At 40.9% G+C, this 17,404-nt stretch overlaps 2 protein-coding genes across 2 annotated transcripts in view; one reads left to right on the plus strand and one right to left on the minus strand.

Annotated features, from left to right (window-relative positions):
* SGMS2 (sphingomyelin synthase 2) overlaps nt 1-9,800 on the minus strand; it is a 172,974-nt gene extending 163,174 nt beyond the window's left edge. Inside the window, exon 1 of the mRNA XM_086704448.1 lies at nt 9,622-9,800. The gene's annotated coding sequence lies outside the window, so the exon portion shown is untranslated. The remainder of the gene's footprint in view (nt 1-9,621) is intronic.
* A 3,869-nt stretch (nt 9,801-13,669) lies between these two features.
* PAPSS1 (3'-phosphoadenosine 5'-phosphosulfate synthase 1) overlaps nt 13,670-17,404 on the plus strand; it is a 105,235-nt gene continuing 101,500 nt past the window's right edge. Inside the window, exon 1 of the mRNA XM_025921420.2 lies at nt 13,670-13,946. Coding sequence (XP_025777205.1) covers nt 13,887-13,946 — 60 coding nt within the window. The 5' untranslated portion in view covers nt 13,670-13,886. The remainder of the gene's footprint in view (nt 13,947-17,404) is intronic.

A 17,404-nucleotide genomic window follows, 5' to 3' on the forward strand; every position in this document is an offset into this window, starting at 1 on the left:
ATTAGGATCTTGTTTTAATATTAGGAATTTATAATTCCCTAATTGCTATTGATATTTGCAGGCTAAATGGAGCAGATGTGCTTTTAAATTAGATTTGCCAATTATAAACAAATGGATGCCTCAAGTTCAATTCAATTTTTTCTTAGTTCCTTATTGTATGAAAGTATTCTAATTTTGTTTACTGCAAGAAGTATATGCACAGTTAAATTGGCATTTCTGTGATTAAATATTTCAAAACTTCTTTTATTTGATTTTTAATTTTTACTGAGAAAATGGTTATTTCCAAAATTAAAAGAAGGCAAGTGATTATAGTAAACAGTAAAATTCTTTAAGTATTTATAAATAAATACCTGTATTTTCTTTAAAAAGGGTCATTTCTGAAAGATACCTGTATTTATAAATATAATTTAGTCACAATATGTTAACTTTATGCAATAATTTTTCAAATGATTTATATATACATTTAAAAAATTTACTTTTGAGAAAGAGAGCACACATGTGCACAAATGGGGGAGGGGCAGAGAGAGAGAGGGAGACACAGAATCCAAAGTAGGCTCCAGCTCTGAGCTGTCAGCATAGAGCCTGATGTGAGGCTTGAAGTCATGAACCGTGAGATTGTGACCTGACCCAAAGTTGGATGCAAAACCAACTGAACCACCCTAGAGGCCCTCAAATTATTTATATATTTTTGTTTACCTATCTAACAAACTACTTCAAACAGTGGCTTAAAACAACCACCATTTATTATGCCTCACAATTCTGTGGATTGGGATTTGGCTATGGCTTTCACTACTAGGACTAGAATGTCCAGGTTGATTTCTTCACTCACATGTCTGCCATTTTAGCTAGGATGGATTAAATGATGAGGTTTGCCTCATATATTTCCATTGCGGTCAGATATTTGGGGCTTTGGTTCTCCCTGTTGGTCAGATTCCTTGGTCTTTTCCATGTAGTATCAGAGCCTCTCTTTCTCCATGTGGCCTCTTCATACTGCAGGACTTTGGGCAAGGCAGCCAGATTTCTTAAATTGTCAGGCTCAAGCCTGGAACTGACACAGTCACTTCTGCTACATTCTATTAGCTAAAGTGAGTCATAGCGTCAGCCTAGATTCAGGGTGGGAGAAGAGCACACAAAGAGGTGAATACCAGGAGAGGTGTTCCTCAGGGGAGAGGAGGTACTTTGTGGAGACTAGATACTACAGCACATGTGTCCCTTGACAACATCATTTTCTGGAAATTCAATTGTAAAATTGAGTATTTCTCAGGGTGTATCTTTCATGTAATCTGAGGCTTAAGAAATGCTTTTCAGAAAAGAGAACCTGGTTTAAAAAATTTGAAAGACAGTGCAAACAATAGCCCTTCTCTTGAGCTTATAATGGCATGCTAAAACCAGTTCGGATTTTGCCGTATAAAAACTTAGTTTAACCCACATTTCCCACACATTTAAGTGCATTGAACTGTGCCTGGCATTTAGTAATCACTTATAAATATTTGTTGAACCAGATTTATCATAGGACCCTTTTCCACAAAACACATGTTGATGGTTACAAAGAATTAATGTTTCCAACAGAAGGAACTTTGGGAAGATAGGTCTATTATGTAAGAGAAGAGTACATGATTCTGAGTTTCTTCCAGACCTACAACCCCCATCTAGCTGCTTTCTAATGAATTAATTGTTGTATCTTAGACTACAGAACCCCACCTCCTGGTTGCAGGTGATTAGACTCCAGATAGACACCTGACCTAGAGGCACCTGTCTGCAGGCTGGCCAGCAACTTAAAAGATATCCTGGCATGGGAGCTTTTACCAGTAGGAGTAGCCTAAATTGGATTGTGATAAGGAGATCCAATTAGATCCCTGTCACTTGGATAGTTTGTGAGAAAACCAGTTAGTTGGTAGAGGTAGAAGTAGTAGAAGCAGGAGTAGAGAATAAATAAGTTTCCATTCTCCAGAGCACTAGGGTGCTATATTTTTTTCTTATCCTATTTGTGTGGCTGCTGAAAGCTCCTCTTCTTTCCCTTTCTTCCCCCATCTTTAGGATAAAACCCTGTTAACTAAGGTAGTCACCCATGTCTCCATTTCCTACTATCTGAAAGAGCCTAATTAGTACATGATGTCAGGGAGTGAGACCTATATTCTCTTATTCAGAATAAGAAAACAGTGTGTTCAATTGCACAGTCAGGGGAGAAGCGCCAGTATGACATGGCCTTTTTCAAGCATGCAAACACAGCAGGAGCTCCCACCAGTGGGGCCAACGACAGGTAGGACAGAGTCAGCTGGCAAAGGACCTGCTCAGTGTTTTCAAATGTTGTAGGAAACTCTTTGATCAATAGCTGCAGAGGAAGCTGGCTACAGGTGAGGATTTTTCTTTAAAGAATCTCAGAAATATATGATGAAAATTCTAGTCTGGACATGTTATTTTTCCCCATTGACTACCAGAAAGGAAAATGAGAAAATTAATTATAGGAGAAAGGTGCAGGTGGAAGGAAAGAGCACATGGACACCAGGGAAGCTGGAATTGTGCAGATTTCACTAATTTCTAAAGCAGGGTTCTTCTAGGGAACAGTGGAAAATGAGGAGAAAGGTTTGCTGGCCACTAGTCTAAGGCTATGTTGCAGTCAAAATGCAACCCCTCCCTACGGTACTAGGAGAGGAGTGGGGAACAGCACCCAGAAAACTCAGTTTATGTCCACAGAAATGCATGTCTAGAACATTAGTGAGATGATGTAGGATACTGACAGGAGATCCAAACAGCAAGTTACTCAGTGGGCATGGCCACAATTCTCATGAGGCAGAAGAAAGTTGAGATGCCAGGAATAAACGGAATTTGCCTGCTGTTGTCCAGACAAGCTCAGTGGATGCCCAGCATTTGGGGATTTATCAAAAGAGAGAAACATGTTTGCTTTGGGGTGTCAAGATTCTTTTTTTTTTTTTTTTAATAAATAGTCTTTACTTTTTAGTATATGTGCTGCTGAAGCAAGCACAATAGTCTTTATTTTTTTAAAAATAGCTTTATATTTACAGGTAAATGAAACAGGTGGTACAGAGTTCCCATATATCCCCACACTCAGCTTTCCCCATTGTTAGCATTTATCTTTGTATGAGACATTGTTACACTTAATGAATCAATACTAATGCATTATTATTAACTGGTTTATTTGGATTTCCTTAGTTTTTAGGTTTTTCCCTGATTTCTTTTTCTGTTCTGGGCCCCTCTCCAGGACACCACATTACGTTTAGTTGTTTCATGTCTTCTTAGGTTCCTTGTGGCTGTTACAGTTTCTCAGACTTGCCTTGTTTTTGATGACTTGGGCAATTTTGAGAAGTACTGGTGAGGTATGTTGTAGGTTGTCTGTCTAATGGAATTTGCCTGATGTTTTTCCTCATGATTCGACTGGGATTTTGGGTTTCCAGAGGAAGATCACAGGGGTAAAGTGTCATTTGCATCACTTCATACCAAGACTGCACCCTGTCAACATGATTTATCACTGCTGATGTTGATCTTGCTTACCTGGCTGAGGTAGTATTTGTCAGTTTTCTTCACTGTGAAGTTACCCATTTGCTTTCTATTTCCATAATGTAGAAGAAGGGGGTACAGCCCATATTTAAGGAGTAGAAATTTATGCTCCCTCTCCTTGATATTTGAGTATCTACATAAATTATTTGGAATTCTTCTGCATGGGAGATTTGTCTCCTTTCCCCACTCATTCATATATTCAATCATTTATTTGTCAGTTTGGACTCAGAGATGTTTATTTTATCCTTTGATAATCCTATATTACTTTATTTATTTTGTTCCTCAAATTTTTCCAGCTTTGGCTGTTGGGAGATCTTTCATTTGGCTCCTGTGCTCCTTTGACAGACCTGCATGAATATGGTATTCTGCTGTTTTTTTGTTTTTGTTTTTGTACTTCAAAAACACTCTGGGGGCTCCTGGGTGACTCAGTCAGTTAAACCCCTGCGTTAGGCTCTGCCCTGACAGTGCGGAGCCTACGTGGGATTCTCTCTCTCCCTCCCTCTCTCTCTGTCCCTCCCCTGCTTGCTCGCTCTCTCCCCCCCCCCATCAAAATAAATAAATAGACTTCAAAAAACAAAAACAAACAAAAAACACTCTGACACTCTGAGATGTTCCAGGCTCATCTTACATGCTTCTTTGCTTGTCCTAGAATCAGCCATTTCTCCAAGAAACTCTGGTTCCTTTTACTGGAAATGGTGTTAGAAACCAAGATCTGGGCATTAGGTATACTCACTGCTACTGGGATATTGTTTCTTCTGAGCCCTCTCAGCTTCCAGAGCAAAGTAACATATGTACATCACTTATGTATATGCCCATATCTATAAATATTTCTATATGTAATCATCTACATCTGTATTAAACTAAACCTGAGTTATTACAACGTCTCCATTCGAATCCATTACCAAATCCATTACCTCCTCCCATCCAACCCCCACCTCTTGTTTATCTGAATCTCACTCCAACGGTGAGAAACTTGGCTCCTACTTTGTGCCATCCACTTGTTTAATTCCCTTGCACATGTACAGCAGCATCAGAATTGTTAACCTGTCCCCTGATGGGGAATGACTTTACCAACTAGTACAGTGATTATGTGCAGTTCCTTTTATTTTTTTAATTTTTTTAATGTTTATTTATTTCTGAGACATACAGAGACAGAGCATGAGTGGGGGAGGGGCAGAGAGAGAGGGAGACACAGAATCTGAAGCAGGCTCCAGGCTCTGAGCTGTCAGCACAGAGCCTGATGCGGGGCTCAAACTCACGAACCATGAGATCATGACCTGAGCCGAAGTCAGACGCTTCACCGACTGAGCCACCCAGGCACCCCTACAATGACTAAATTTAAAAAGACCAACCTGTTGGCAAGAATGTGGAGCCACTAAAATTCTCATGCACTGCTGGCAGGAATATAAAATTGTACAACCACTTTAGAACGTGGTTTTAGCTGTTTTTCAAAAAAAATTAAACATATGCCAGCCATTCTCCTGATACTGATACTCCTAGGTATTTACCCAGGGGGAAAGAAAGCAAATGTCCACACAAAGACTTGTCTATGAATGTTCATGGCAATTTTATTTGCAATAGCCTCAAACTGAAATTACCTTCAACAGATGAATAAACAAATCATGGTATATACATGTTGTGAGTTCAGTTAAGCTACTCCGTGATATTCTGCCTTGGCACCTATTTTGTTTTCCCAAGGGACCTGCAGGGACCTTAAACTGACACTAGTCCTTCATGCAAGCATATACCCTAGACAATAGCCTGCAGAGTCACAAGCAAAAGTAAGTTCCTGATATGACTTCCCTAACTGCCCTTGTGATCAATAGTCTCCCCAACCTCTCAGGACTTTCCCCTATGTGTCACTTAGATGACCCCCCCACCCCACCCCAACAGAGCTTACCCAAACCCTGCTCTCTTTGATTTGAATGGATCAGTTTGGGGTTAGCCTGGGAACCCCAGAGCATTCCACCTGGGGATCCTAATAGAGGCACTTGCCCCACCCAGTCTTGCCTCTTTCTCTGCCTGCACCCTGCCTAGCATGGCCCCTCCAAGTGAGCCATGTATTTCCTCAAGGACCTATGAGTAATAAACTTCTTTACTTCACTGTCTTTTGTATTCTGTTGTTGAGCCACAACTCACCATCCAGCACCCTGTGCTCTGCTTAACAAATGTTAATTTAATGAAATCATAACACTGTACAATGGAATACTCCTCATCAATAAAACGGAATAAACTATTGATACACGCAACAACATGGATGAGTTTCATCATGATTATGTTGTAAGAATCTAGGGAAAAGAATATATGCTGCATTTGGTGCTGCTTCCCATTACTTATTACTCAGCTACTTTCACAGAAATTATTAACACAAAGTTTCACATATAGTGAAGTGCTTGAAGATAACTTGTGATTTTTATTAAATTGTTCTCAGGTTCAAATGACACCTAAATTAAGAACATAGAATAATTTTATTTTTATTTTTTTCAGTGAGACAGAGAGAGCAAGTGTGCACAAGGTGGGGAAGGGCAGAGGGAGAGAATCCTAAGTAGGCTCCATGCTCAGCAAGGAGCCTGACAAGGGGCTCAATTTCATGAATGTCAGATCATGACCTGAGCTGTAATCAAGAGTCAGATACTTAACCAACTGAGCCGCCCAGGTGCCCCAAGAACCCAGAATAATTTTAGAACCGGAAGAATTCCTTAAGATGAGTTTATCCAGTTGACTCCCCACCCCTGTCTCCACCCCAGAAGTTACATGATTTACCTGTCTAATTAGTAAAGCCTAGAATTTTAGCAACTTATTTCCACTCCCTGTGAAAAAGATCTCCTCTGAATTATGAACAAACCATAATTCTAAAATATAACAATTTTTAGTAGCTGGTCTTATGAACTTTATTATTTGGGGGCTTTTTTCCTAAGGAAACAAATGACAATAACCACAAGGAAATGCTTTAGATGAAATTGATCAGTGAAGTTTCAGGGATTTTTTTCAGCCCTATTTCTCTTACCTTGTTCTTTTTAAAATTTTTTTAATGTTTATATTTGAGAGAGAGAGAGAGACAGAGTGCAAGTAGGGGAGGGGCAGAGAGACAAGGAGACACAGAATCCGAAGCAGGTTTCAGGCTCTGAGATGTCAGCACAGAGCCCTATGCAGGGCTCAAACTCATGAACCACAAGATCATGACCTGAGCCAAAGTCAGATGCTTAATCAACTGAGCCACCCAGGCACCCCTCTTATCTTGTTCTTTATTCAATCAAATCCCCCTGGTGGAGAAGATATGCCTTACATACCTTCATGTATCTTCCCCACATAACGCAAAATGTGAAGAAATGGAACTGCCTCGACTAGAGAGGTAACTTGTCTACAAACTGATCTCTTGGCAAGCCCCAGAGACTTGTAGTAAGTAGGAGGAAGAGAATTTTCCAGAATCTGCAGTGATTCCTTCCAGACAGAAATAAAATATCCTGGCCTGCTTCCAAATTGCTGAGAAACGGGTGGGGATTTAACTAACAATAGGAAGCGTGGAGGGTGAATAAGATCCTACTGCACATTGCCTTTGGCTTGTGCAGCAACTTAAAAAACATTTTTTAAATATTTATTTACCTACGTTTTGAGAGAGAGAGAGTGAGCACAAGGCAGGGAGAGACAGAGAGAGAAAGGGAGACATAGAATCTGAAGCAGGCCCCAGGCTCTGAGCTGTCAGCACAGAGCCTGACATGGGGCTTGAACTAGAAACCGTGAGATCATGACCTGAGCCAAAATCAAGAGTTGGATGTTTAACCAACTGAGCCACCCAGGTGCCCCACTTGTGCAGCAACTTTTAAATTCTGTTTATCCCAGATGACCTACTGAGACTGATGCTCCAATACTAGTGAGGTAAGTGATGGTATCACCAAGCTTATGTTAACTATTACCCTTTTACTGGGAGTACCTGAAAGGGTTAAAATACACTTTGCTCTGGGTTTCCCAAGTTTTATAGCTCTTTGGTTTAGATTAAAATATTTGCTTTGCTCTTCTCAGTTTTGAATGACTTTTGGAATATTCAAGGTTACGAGGGACAGTATCTCAGATATCTAGGAATGCACATTCATTATTTAGAGCAGTAGTCCTCAGAGTATGGGTCCTCTCTTGCTAATGGCTTTGCCTCATATTTACCTGAGAGAATAAAGTCCCTCAGTGGAAAGTCCCTCATCTTCCACCTCCTATACAATGGGTTGGCATCTGTGCCTATCTTCTCCTTTTACTGTATTTTGCAGGAATTACCTACTCCCTGTCAAAGGCCCATCTTCACTTGTGCCCTGGATTCCAACCCCCAAGGGCTTCCATCCATCAGTCACCTTTGTTCTGTGTTGGGTCATTCTCATCAGCATACAATTTGCTCTGGGTTAGCCTTTTTTTTTTTTTTTTTTAAATATCCTACCTTGATTCTGTATTGTCTTTCAGCTATGTCTCATTTCTCTTCTTTTTTAAGCCAAACATTTTTTTTAAAATTTATTTATTTTGAGAGAGAGAAAGAGAGAGAGAAGAGGCAGAGACAGAGGGGGGTGGGGTGGAGAGAGAATCCTAAGCAGGCTCCATGCTGTCAGTGCAGAGCCTGATGCAGGGCTCAAACTCACCAACCATGAGATCTTGACCTGAGCTGAAATCAAGAGTCAGAGGCTTAACTGACTGAGCCACCCAGGTGCCCCTAAGCCAAACATCTTAAGGGCTGTTCCCACATGCTCACTTCATTTGACCTCTAATTCAGTCTTAAAAAATTTTTTTGTATGTCTATGTCAAAATTATATATCCAAATAGTTTAGAGCCAAATAATGCTATAAGGAATTTTAAGACAAAGAGCAAACCCCTGGTCATCTTCCTCTCTTCCCCCAATTTTCCTGCCCTAGAGACTCTTAAATCTTTCAGGTAAATCTCTTGGTACGTATCTCCATATCTTGAAATAATAGGTGTATTGCTATTCTTGGTCTTTATGTTTTAAGCAGTATCTATTGGTTTCACACCATAGAAAATGAAGATTTATCTATCCCTCTTTCTTCTGGCACACATGCGCGCGCGCACACACACACACACACACACACACACACACTTCTTTCACTCCCTTAACCACTCCATGTGGTGATACTGCAATTTTGTTAAGGTTTTATTCATAGTTTATATTATTATCACCAAGTATGTGTGATTTAAAGCTTAGCCAAGTAGTAAAACTATTACCATTCTTCCTTTCCACCATGATAGTAGTACTCTGGAGATAGTTTCTTTTTTTCTCTTTCTTCGTGTGTGTGTGTGTGTGTGTGTGTGTGTGTGTGTGTGTGGCTTTCTTTGTAGAGTTCTTTATTTTTCTTCTCTTCTTAAAAATAAGTATCCTCTTATGTGAAAAAGAAAAAGTAGAGAAATGCACCCATGCTTTTTTTTTTTTTTTTAAGGAATACTTCATTAAATGGTTATAGCAAATACTTCTGGTGCTGCATGCATATTCCCTCAGCCCTTGCTATTGTAGAAAATATCATCTTGACTTCCACATGTGAATATACCTCCATTTCTTTGCATGAAAGCTTTCTTTGGGACCAGTGCCCTCTCTACCTATGGGCATTGCAATCCAAAATTCCAAGGGATGAACACTCTTCTCCCTAGGCGGCATCCTTGAATAATGACTCCCCAGCTCTCTCCTCTTGGGTAATATATTTTGAAGCATGTGTTCAACACTGTTTCTTAGAGTTACTCAGTGGGATTAAACTGAGTTACTCACAATGGCTGCTTTATTGACTTCCTTCATGTATCATGTTCCCATTCACCAATGGTGTTTCTTGGACTCACCTCCCAAATAAATAATGTGTACTCAAATCCTTCTTTCCATGTCCTGCTTCTTAAACAACACAAACTAAGATAATTAGTGCTGAGTATTTCCTGTTATATCACATTTTAAGGTACATGATGTCTGGTGTCCCAGTTTTAGAAGATGCTAAAATTGATAAGTGGGTGCAGATGGTACCAGCCTGATCCCTCCATTATAAAATTCCCTTTCCTGCCTGTATTAGTCAGGGTTTTCCAGACAAACAGAACCAATAGTATAGATAGATAGAGATTTACTATAAGGAATTGACTCACGTGGTCATGGAGGATGAGAAGTCCTAAGATCTGCAGTTAGCAAGCTGGAGATCCAGGAGAGCTGATGGTATAGTTCCACTCCAAATCCCAAAGCCTGAGAATCAGAAGAGCTGATGGCATAAGTTCCAGTCTGAAGGATAGCAGGCTTGAGACCCAAGAGCCAATGTTTCAGTTCGAATCTGAAGGCAGGAAAAGACCAATGTCTTAATCAAGGAAGTAAGGCAGGAGTTCCCTCTTACTTGCAGAAGAGTCATCTTTTTAGTCTAATCAGGCCTTCAACTGATTAGATGAGGCCCACCCACTTTATGGACAGCAATCTACTTAGTCTACTGATTCAAATGTTAATCTCATCCAGCAGTAACCTCACAGAGTCACCCAGAATAATGTTTAACCAAATATCTGGGCACCCTGTGAACCCATTCGGGTTGACACACAAAATAAACCATCACACTGTCTTCCACCTAATACTTTTAGCAGACACTAATGATTATTGCCTATGTTAATTGCCTCATCAGGTGCTTAAAATGGTGATTTTTAAATGCCAACATTCCTTCTGCATTTATTAACTAGAATTCTATCAGTATGAACCTTTCCTCATCAGCTATTTGATTACTCTGAAATACAGTTTGTACAGAAAGGCTGTGATAAATTTCTCCTTTTTGATGACTTACTTTTCTAAGCAGTTATTACTAATACAACCACAAACTCCTTGTCAGTTGTCTGAATCATTTTCAGTATGGTCATTCCCATCAGATGCTATATTAATTTTATCTTCCTAAACTAGGCTCTCCAAGGGCCTTCTGACTTCTTGGAGAGCCTTCTGACTAATTATCCTCTAGACCTGGTACATGGCAGTCATTCTCAGATCTTCCTTCACCATAAATCTGGGAATTCCTTTTGACTGTTTCCTGTGTGGAAACATCTATTTTCTGAATGCCCTCTTTCCATTAGGTGGAGCACATCCTCCAATATTTCCTTGAGAAAGGGTGTATGATAATTCCAAATTCTAGGTGGGAAATGCCTTTCTTTTGGAACTCTGAAGGTATTGTTCTATTTATCTTCCAGCTCTCTGTGTTTTTCTTAGTACCTTCAATTCATTTTCACTCCTGATTCTTTGTTTTTGAACTGTCCTTCTCCTTCGAAGTTTGTAGGATTTCCAGGCAACAGTACTATGCATTGTACATTCAATTTCTATCTTTTGAGCTGGACATTCAGGGAAAGACTCCAGTCCTTCACTTCTAGAAAATTTTGTTTAATGATTTACTTAGTTATTTCCTCCTATGATTTTTCTCTTTCTGGAATTTCTAATATGTGGATGTTGGATTTCCTGGACTATTCTTTTAAAAATTCTATTTCTATTTTTTGGGGATTTTGCTCTGCATTCTGGAAGCTATCTTCACCTTTTCTTCCATTTCTGTTATCTTGTTTTTAATTTCCAAGAGCCTCATTTTAATTCTGAATACTTGTGGCATTGCCATTTCACTGATAAATCCTTCAATATGTAACTCTAAAATTACTCCCTTAAAAAATATAACAATGTTATTATCACCAAAAAATGTAACTCTTTACTACCAAGAATCCAGGTACTCTTCAAATTTCCTCTATTGCTGTGTACATTAAAAATTCTTCTCTATGTGAGTCAGTCATGAAATAAGTTTCACATGGTTCAATTGCTTAATACCTCTCAAGTTTTCTTTTAATCTTCAGTTCTTCATTTGTTTTTTTTTTTTCCTTCTCCTTTTAATTTAATTATTGAAGAATCAGGTCCTTATGTAGAGATTTCCACAGTTTGGATTTGGCTGCTTGCATTTATGGTGATTTTACATCTTTCCTCTGCATTAACTGTAAACTGGTAATCAGATCTGAAGGCTTGATTAGAATCAGGGTTGAATGTAAGGGGCATTAATACCACAGGAGGCAAAGTGTCATCAGGAGGCAAAAAAGTTCTGATGTCCTTTATTGTCATGATGTTAGCAGCCATGAGCAGCATTGTCTTTATACATTATTTCATTAGAAGGTACAAAATGGTGATATTATAATTCCATCTTTCCTTCATCTGTTAGCTGTATTTCTACAAAGAGAACTTCCTCTCATCAACTTTTTTCATTACCTTACTTACAGTTAGTGCAGGGAAGGCAGGGTAAATTCTTTCCTTTTATTTACCAGTTTCAAAATAATGAGTTGACTCACTAGCATCCTCCAAGGGTAGCAATGAGTTGTCTTTAATTATAATCATTATGAACACGGACATTTAAACATATTTGGTTTATTTCAATACCTTATAGTTATTATCCCTTTAGCGCTCTAATCTAATTGTACCATCTTTGACAGGAGAAAACTTCTTAAAGTTGGCTTCTGAGTCCTTTTGACATAATTCTAGTGGGTTTTTTTGTTGTTGTTGTTTGTTCAATCCTAGTGTTTTTTGATGATTTCCTTGTTTCTGGTTTGACAAGATGTTGCAGGCTCATTTGCATGACTGATGTCTGGAATCATGAATTTGAACTGAGAGTATCAATATAAAGTCATGATGTATTTTAACCCTAAAAATGTCTTTCATTGGGAAAAGCTCACAAATATGGACTGAGAAGCAATGAGTACAACTCAAAGCCCAGACTGTGATATCTTTATACCATTTCCCTTTAAATACCATTTCCTAGGACTCCTTGAAGAAATGGCTGGGGCGCCTCAGTGGCTCAGTCTCAGGTCATGAGCTCATGGTTTAGGGATTTGGAGTACCGCATGCGCTGTGAGCCCAGAGGCTGCTTTAAGATTTTCTGTCTCTGTCCCTGCCCCGCTCTTTGAGAATTGAGAACTATATCGAAATTCAATTCTATATACAGACTTCAAATTAAACAGCCCTTAGAAAAAGCTACAGGGAACCAATGAATTGACATTTTATATGGTCAAGTAAACAAGGTTGGATTTAAAATTTTATAAGTACCACTCTGACAGCAATTCAAAAATGGAGTAACATGCGTGTGAGCAGCAGCCGCACAGGTGGAGGGTGCTCAGTTAAGGGGATTAGTTGTGATTCATCTTGGATAGGGGGAAGGCCTAACAAACGACAGTAACAGTGGGGGAAATAGACTGATTTGCTAGTTGTTGAGAAGCAGTACCCTCAGGTCTTAGTGATTGAAGATGATGTGGTGGGCAGCGTGTGGGAGGGGGCAGGTGCAGAGTACTATTTCTGTGCCTGCGGCAAGCTTTGGAAAAGCCCTTAGAATGGGGGGGGGGGGGGAGTAACTCGTGGAGGAAGTCCTCCCCCCGCCCCCATTTTCCTATGAACTGGTCCTATAATAATTAGGTGAATTTGAGAATGTCCTGCGCAGGTGGGCAGTCTACCCTTTGGTAACCAGCAGCCCTCCCTAAGCCTGGAATTCAGTCCTCTAAGACTTTTCGGAAAAACTAATAATATAGGGGCACTTTTGGCCTAGCGGTTGAGAATTACTGGACAGAAATCTCCTGATATGAAGCGAGGTCTCCAAGTGGGGAAGGAAGCACCTTGCAGATGACCGCTAATCCCAGTCGAGATATTAATTATTGATGACCAAGGAAGGGGCATTGACTGTTTCTTGAAGTTAAGCGTTGAGCAGAATTTTAAAGCCACCAAGCGGAACGTGTGGAAAATAAGCTGTTCAGTAAATCATTTCTTCCCTTTGCGAGGCTGGAAAATCCCTTTTTAAATGTGGCCAGGGTGACAAGGATACAGAATGGGCAGACAGAAGACTGGTGGCCGCGCTTATGGACGAAAAGTCAGAGGGGCAGGAGACTCCATCAATGTCTCTTTCCAGCCAGCATCAGCTGCAGGGAGCCAAGAACCTCCCTTGCCCTTCCGTGGGTGGCCCGCGCCTGGGACTTGGCTCCAACCTCAGCGCCTGCGCAGCACAAGGCGTCAAACCCGGGAGAGGCCAGGAAACTTCCACGACTACCTTCCCAGGCCCCGCCCCTTCCTCAGAATCAAGAGGGAGGAGCGTCGTGCGCGCTCGCACCGTTGCAAGCGCCAAAGCCCCACCCCCAGCTCCTGCCTAAGGTTCTGGCCCGCCGCTTCGCCCCTCCCCACATACCTCTGCTCCAGATCCATTTCGGAGGCGCAACCAACGCGCCACGCAGTAGGAGGTACGAGCACGAGCCCGTGCGTACGTAAGCGCGCGCCGACTCGGGCGCAAGGAGGCCCCGCCTTTTCGTCCCGCCCCGCCCCCGTCGGCCTCTCCTCCGGCTACTCTCCTGGCTTTTAGGATCCCGGCACCCGCGCGCGCTCTGCAGCTATGGAGGTACCTGGGAGCCTGTGCAAGAAAGTCAAGCTGAGCAATAATGCGCAGAACTGGGTGAGTCGGGGCAGAGAAGCGAAGGAGGCTCTGGTTGCAGCTCGTTCCGGAGCCGCTCCTTCCCTCCCGCCTCCTCTGCATCCTCCCTGGAGCTCGGGGGATGGTACCCGAGGCCCGCGGCGCCTTCCAGCTGGGGCGGTGGGGGGTGCCAGACGGGCTGGCGCGGCGGGGGTCTCGAGCTGGGCTCTGTGTGCGGTCCGACCCACCCTTCGTGGGAAGAATGCTCCCTTACCGTGCTCCTCGACTCAGATGAGACCTCGCAGAAAATCTTTCGGGAATGAGCTGACGGCTACGGAAGCGTGCACCCCCGACAGGGGATGCTTCCCGCATCTCTTGGAGTGGCCAGAAGGTCTGCAGAGGAGGCGAAGGCGGGCGCATTTTCATTGCGTTCGTGGTTTTCCTTGGCTCTGCCAGTGCATTTATCCCAGGTTTGGATCCATCGCCACGTCTTTCCATTTGCGAGTTTCAGTGTGAAGGGAGAGTACCCAACAATGTGGCCGTTCATGAGTTGAGACTGCTCTGAACTGAGGTTCTTTGTGGCTCAGTATTAAATTGGAATGTTTGACAAATAACATGGAGTTTTAAGGACTCGATTCCTGGAGACAGTAAGGTATGGGTAGACTAATGGTTTATAACGTTTAGCAAGGACTGCCAACTGGATTTGATGGTTAGGTGCTGTGTCCTCAGGAGGTTGTTTCCTTCCTTATTTCTTTGATGAGAAACAGCCTTAAGATATTGTAAGTATAGAGCAGATTGAGGTGGGGGAGGGGGAGGTGGTGTCCAACTTTGGAGTCAGGAAAGACGCTGGTTTTAAGTTTAGATGGGTTTTTATTTCACAGTACAATCCGATCATGAGGTTTAATTTTAAATGCAACCTCGTAAATCATCATTAACCTTGATGAGTTAAAAAAAAAAAAGCCATTTCAGGCAAATATTCATTTGATGTGAGTTTATCATATCTGTTGTTACTTAAGATTCTCACCTGATTCCTTTCTTCTTTTAATTATTTAATCTTATGTGATAAGGAGGGAAAGGAATAAAAGGTGAATTAGAACATTGGAAAGAGCACTGGACTACTGGCCTGGTCTCTGGTTCCAGCTTTGCCATTTAGTAGCTGAGTGAACTTGAGGAAAAACATTCTATTTCTTTAACCCATAGCTGTCTTAACAAGGGTGTAATAGTGTGCACTTCTCTAGGTTGTTTCGAGAAGCAAAGAAGATAATGAATTTGAAAGCGCAGTGAAACCACTTCCATGTAACTTGGTGTGGCTCTTGTACCTCATGGTGTTTTTCAGTTCGTGAAATAAGGTTGGCTAAATTAGGGTATTTACAGATGATTTCATTTACACCGTCCATAATTTATTTTTTAACTGTTTGCCAAATAGGTGTTCATTCTTTGTAGAGACCTTTGCCACTGATGGAGAAGATGAAAAATGAGGGACTCCATGCTTTCCAGCCAGGTGCTCATGGCCTGGTTGGGGCTGGAAGTGGCATTTGCCAGGTGATGAGTATTTCAGACCACAGTGACTAGTGCAAGACATGTTTTATCGCAGTTTAGAAGGGAGATTAGTTTATCCTAAATGTTTGGGGAAAGTTTATGGAGGAGAAATGTGCCCAGATTTGTGAGGCAGAGAGGAACTGTATGAATAAAGGCTGGAAATAAGAATTAATAATACTACTATTTTTTATAGAAACAAGGAAACCTTGTTTAACCACTCTGGAGAATTTTTACCGAGGAGTGGAGAGAAGTTTGAATGGGTAGGGTGGGGCTAGGTTATGCAGTTGTTAATGTTAGCTCAGTTAAGACTTGATTCCTTGGGAGATTTTTGGTGAGGCTAGAATTTTTAATTTTCTGGGCCTTATAAGTCTTTTTTTGCCCCGATAGAGAACATCCGTCATATTTTCCTTTCACATACTGAAGTCAGCTGATACACACAAGTGTGAAGAACCCATACTCCTTTAAAGTTTCCATCACATGATGAAATTGGATTTCCAGGAAAGTTGGGCTACTGAGGAAATTAGATACTGTTAGAGCCTAGATGTGGAAGTCTTAGAAAACAGATAGGGTTATAGTGAGGTCTAAATGAACTAATAGATTTAGAGCATGCTGGTACATGAACACTGTTTAAGTTGTTCTTGGTATTGATTTATCCGATGCGAGGGTGCAAAGGGCCGGGTTAAAGCACCTGTGGGAATAGCAGAATAGGTGCATTAAAAACACACAAGGAAGAGTAAGAAGGAGCTGACTAACTAGAATTAGGGAATGAAAGAGGGAGGCGTGTTAAAAGTTGGATCCTGAGGTTTTAATCTTGAGAAATGGGGAGAAAAGTTGTGCCGTGCTGGGAAGTTGGGAAGTAGGCTGGAGGCTGGGGTAATGCTGATAAAAGTTAAACACTGAAGGAGAATTTACTGTGTGCCCAATACAGTTTTAAATGTCTTACTTAAGTTAACTTACTGAATTTTTGCAAATTTCTGAAGTGGATATCATGAGAGATAGTCATTTAAAGCTGCCTGGGCTCAAATCTGGGCTCTGCTCTTTACTAACCACATAACCTTTGGCTAGTCACTTGATTTCCCTGTGCTCACCTGTAAAATGGAAGCGTTGGTCTCACTGGGATGTTGTGAAGATTTAAAGGAGCATATACAGTATGCCTGGCATATACAGTGCCTGGCATACAGTTACAGTGCCTGGCATATAGTAAATGTGTATAGTTCTTATTTTTACAGTTATCCTATTTATTACAAGTAGTATTTACATATTATAGATGAAGAAACTGAGGCACAGCGATGTCATAGAGTTTCTTAGTGGTGGATCCAATTTTAAGCATGCTGCACACGCGAGACAGCTTTTAGTAGATATGCTCTCCATAGGAATATAGTGAGAGCCACATAATGTAGTTGAAAATTTTCTAGAGGGTCCATTGAAGAAAAAAGAAACAGGTTGAAATAAATTTGATTAATGTCTTTTATTTAACCCAACATATTTAAAACAGTCATTTCAACATAAATGTAACTTCAATACTATCATAACATAAAATTACTAAGATATATTACTTAAGGGTGTATTTTACACTTACACATCTCAATTCAGACTAGCCTCATTTCGAATACTCAGTAGGGACACGTGGACAGCATGATAGGGACTGAGGTGGGTTAAGATTGGAAATAAAGATTTGATGATTAAATTTGAGTTAGAGAATGAAGAGAAAAATGAGAGACTAAGTCCTAAGCTTTGGGTAGTATCTCCTGTGAAGGAACAGGTAAGAGAAGGGGCTTCATGAGAGCTAGGAAAGACCTAGGAAAATATAATGTTCTGGCATTGGGGAGCATTATTTAGTATTAGAGGGAGATGTCTCCATACATCTACAAGAATGGTTAAAGAGAAATCAGGAATAAACTTGCTTTGTTAACTTCCTCATACCTCAGTCTGACAAAGGATCAGATGTAATGCATTTCATT

The sequence above is a fragment of the Puma concolor genome, chromosome B1 (assembly GCF_028749965.1).
Source record: "Puma concolor isolate L17-30 chromosome B1, mPumCon1.1.hap2, whole genome shotgun sequence".
Classification (NCBI taxonomy): Eukaryota; Metazoa; Chordata; class Mammalia; order Carnivora; family Felidae; genus Puma; species Puma concolor.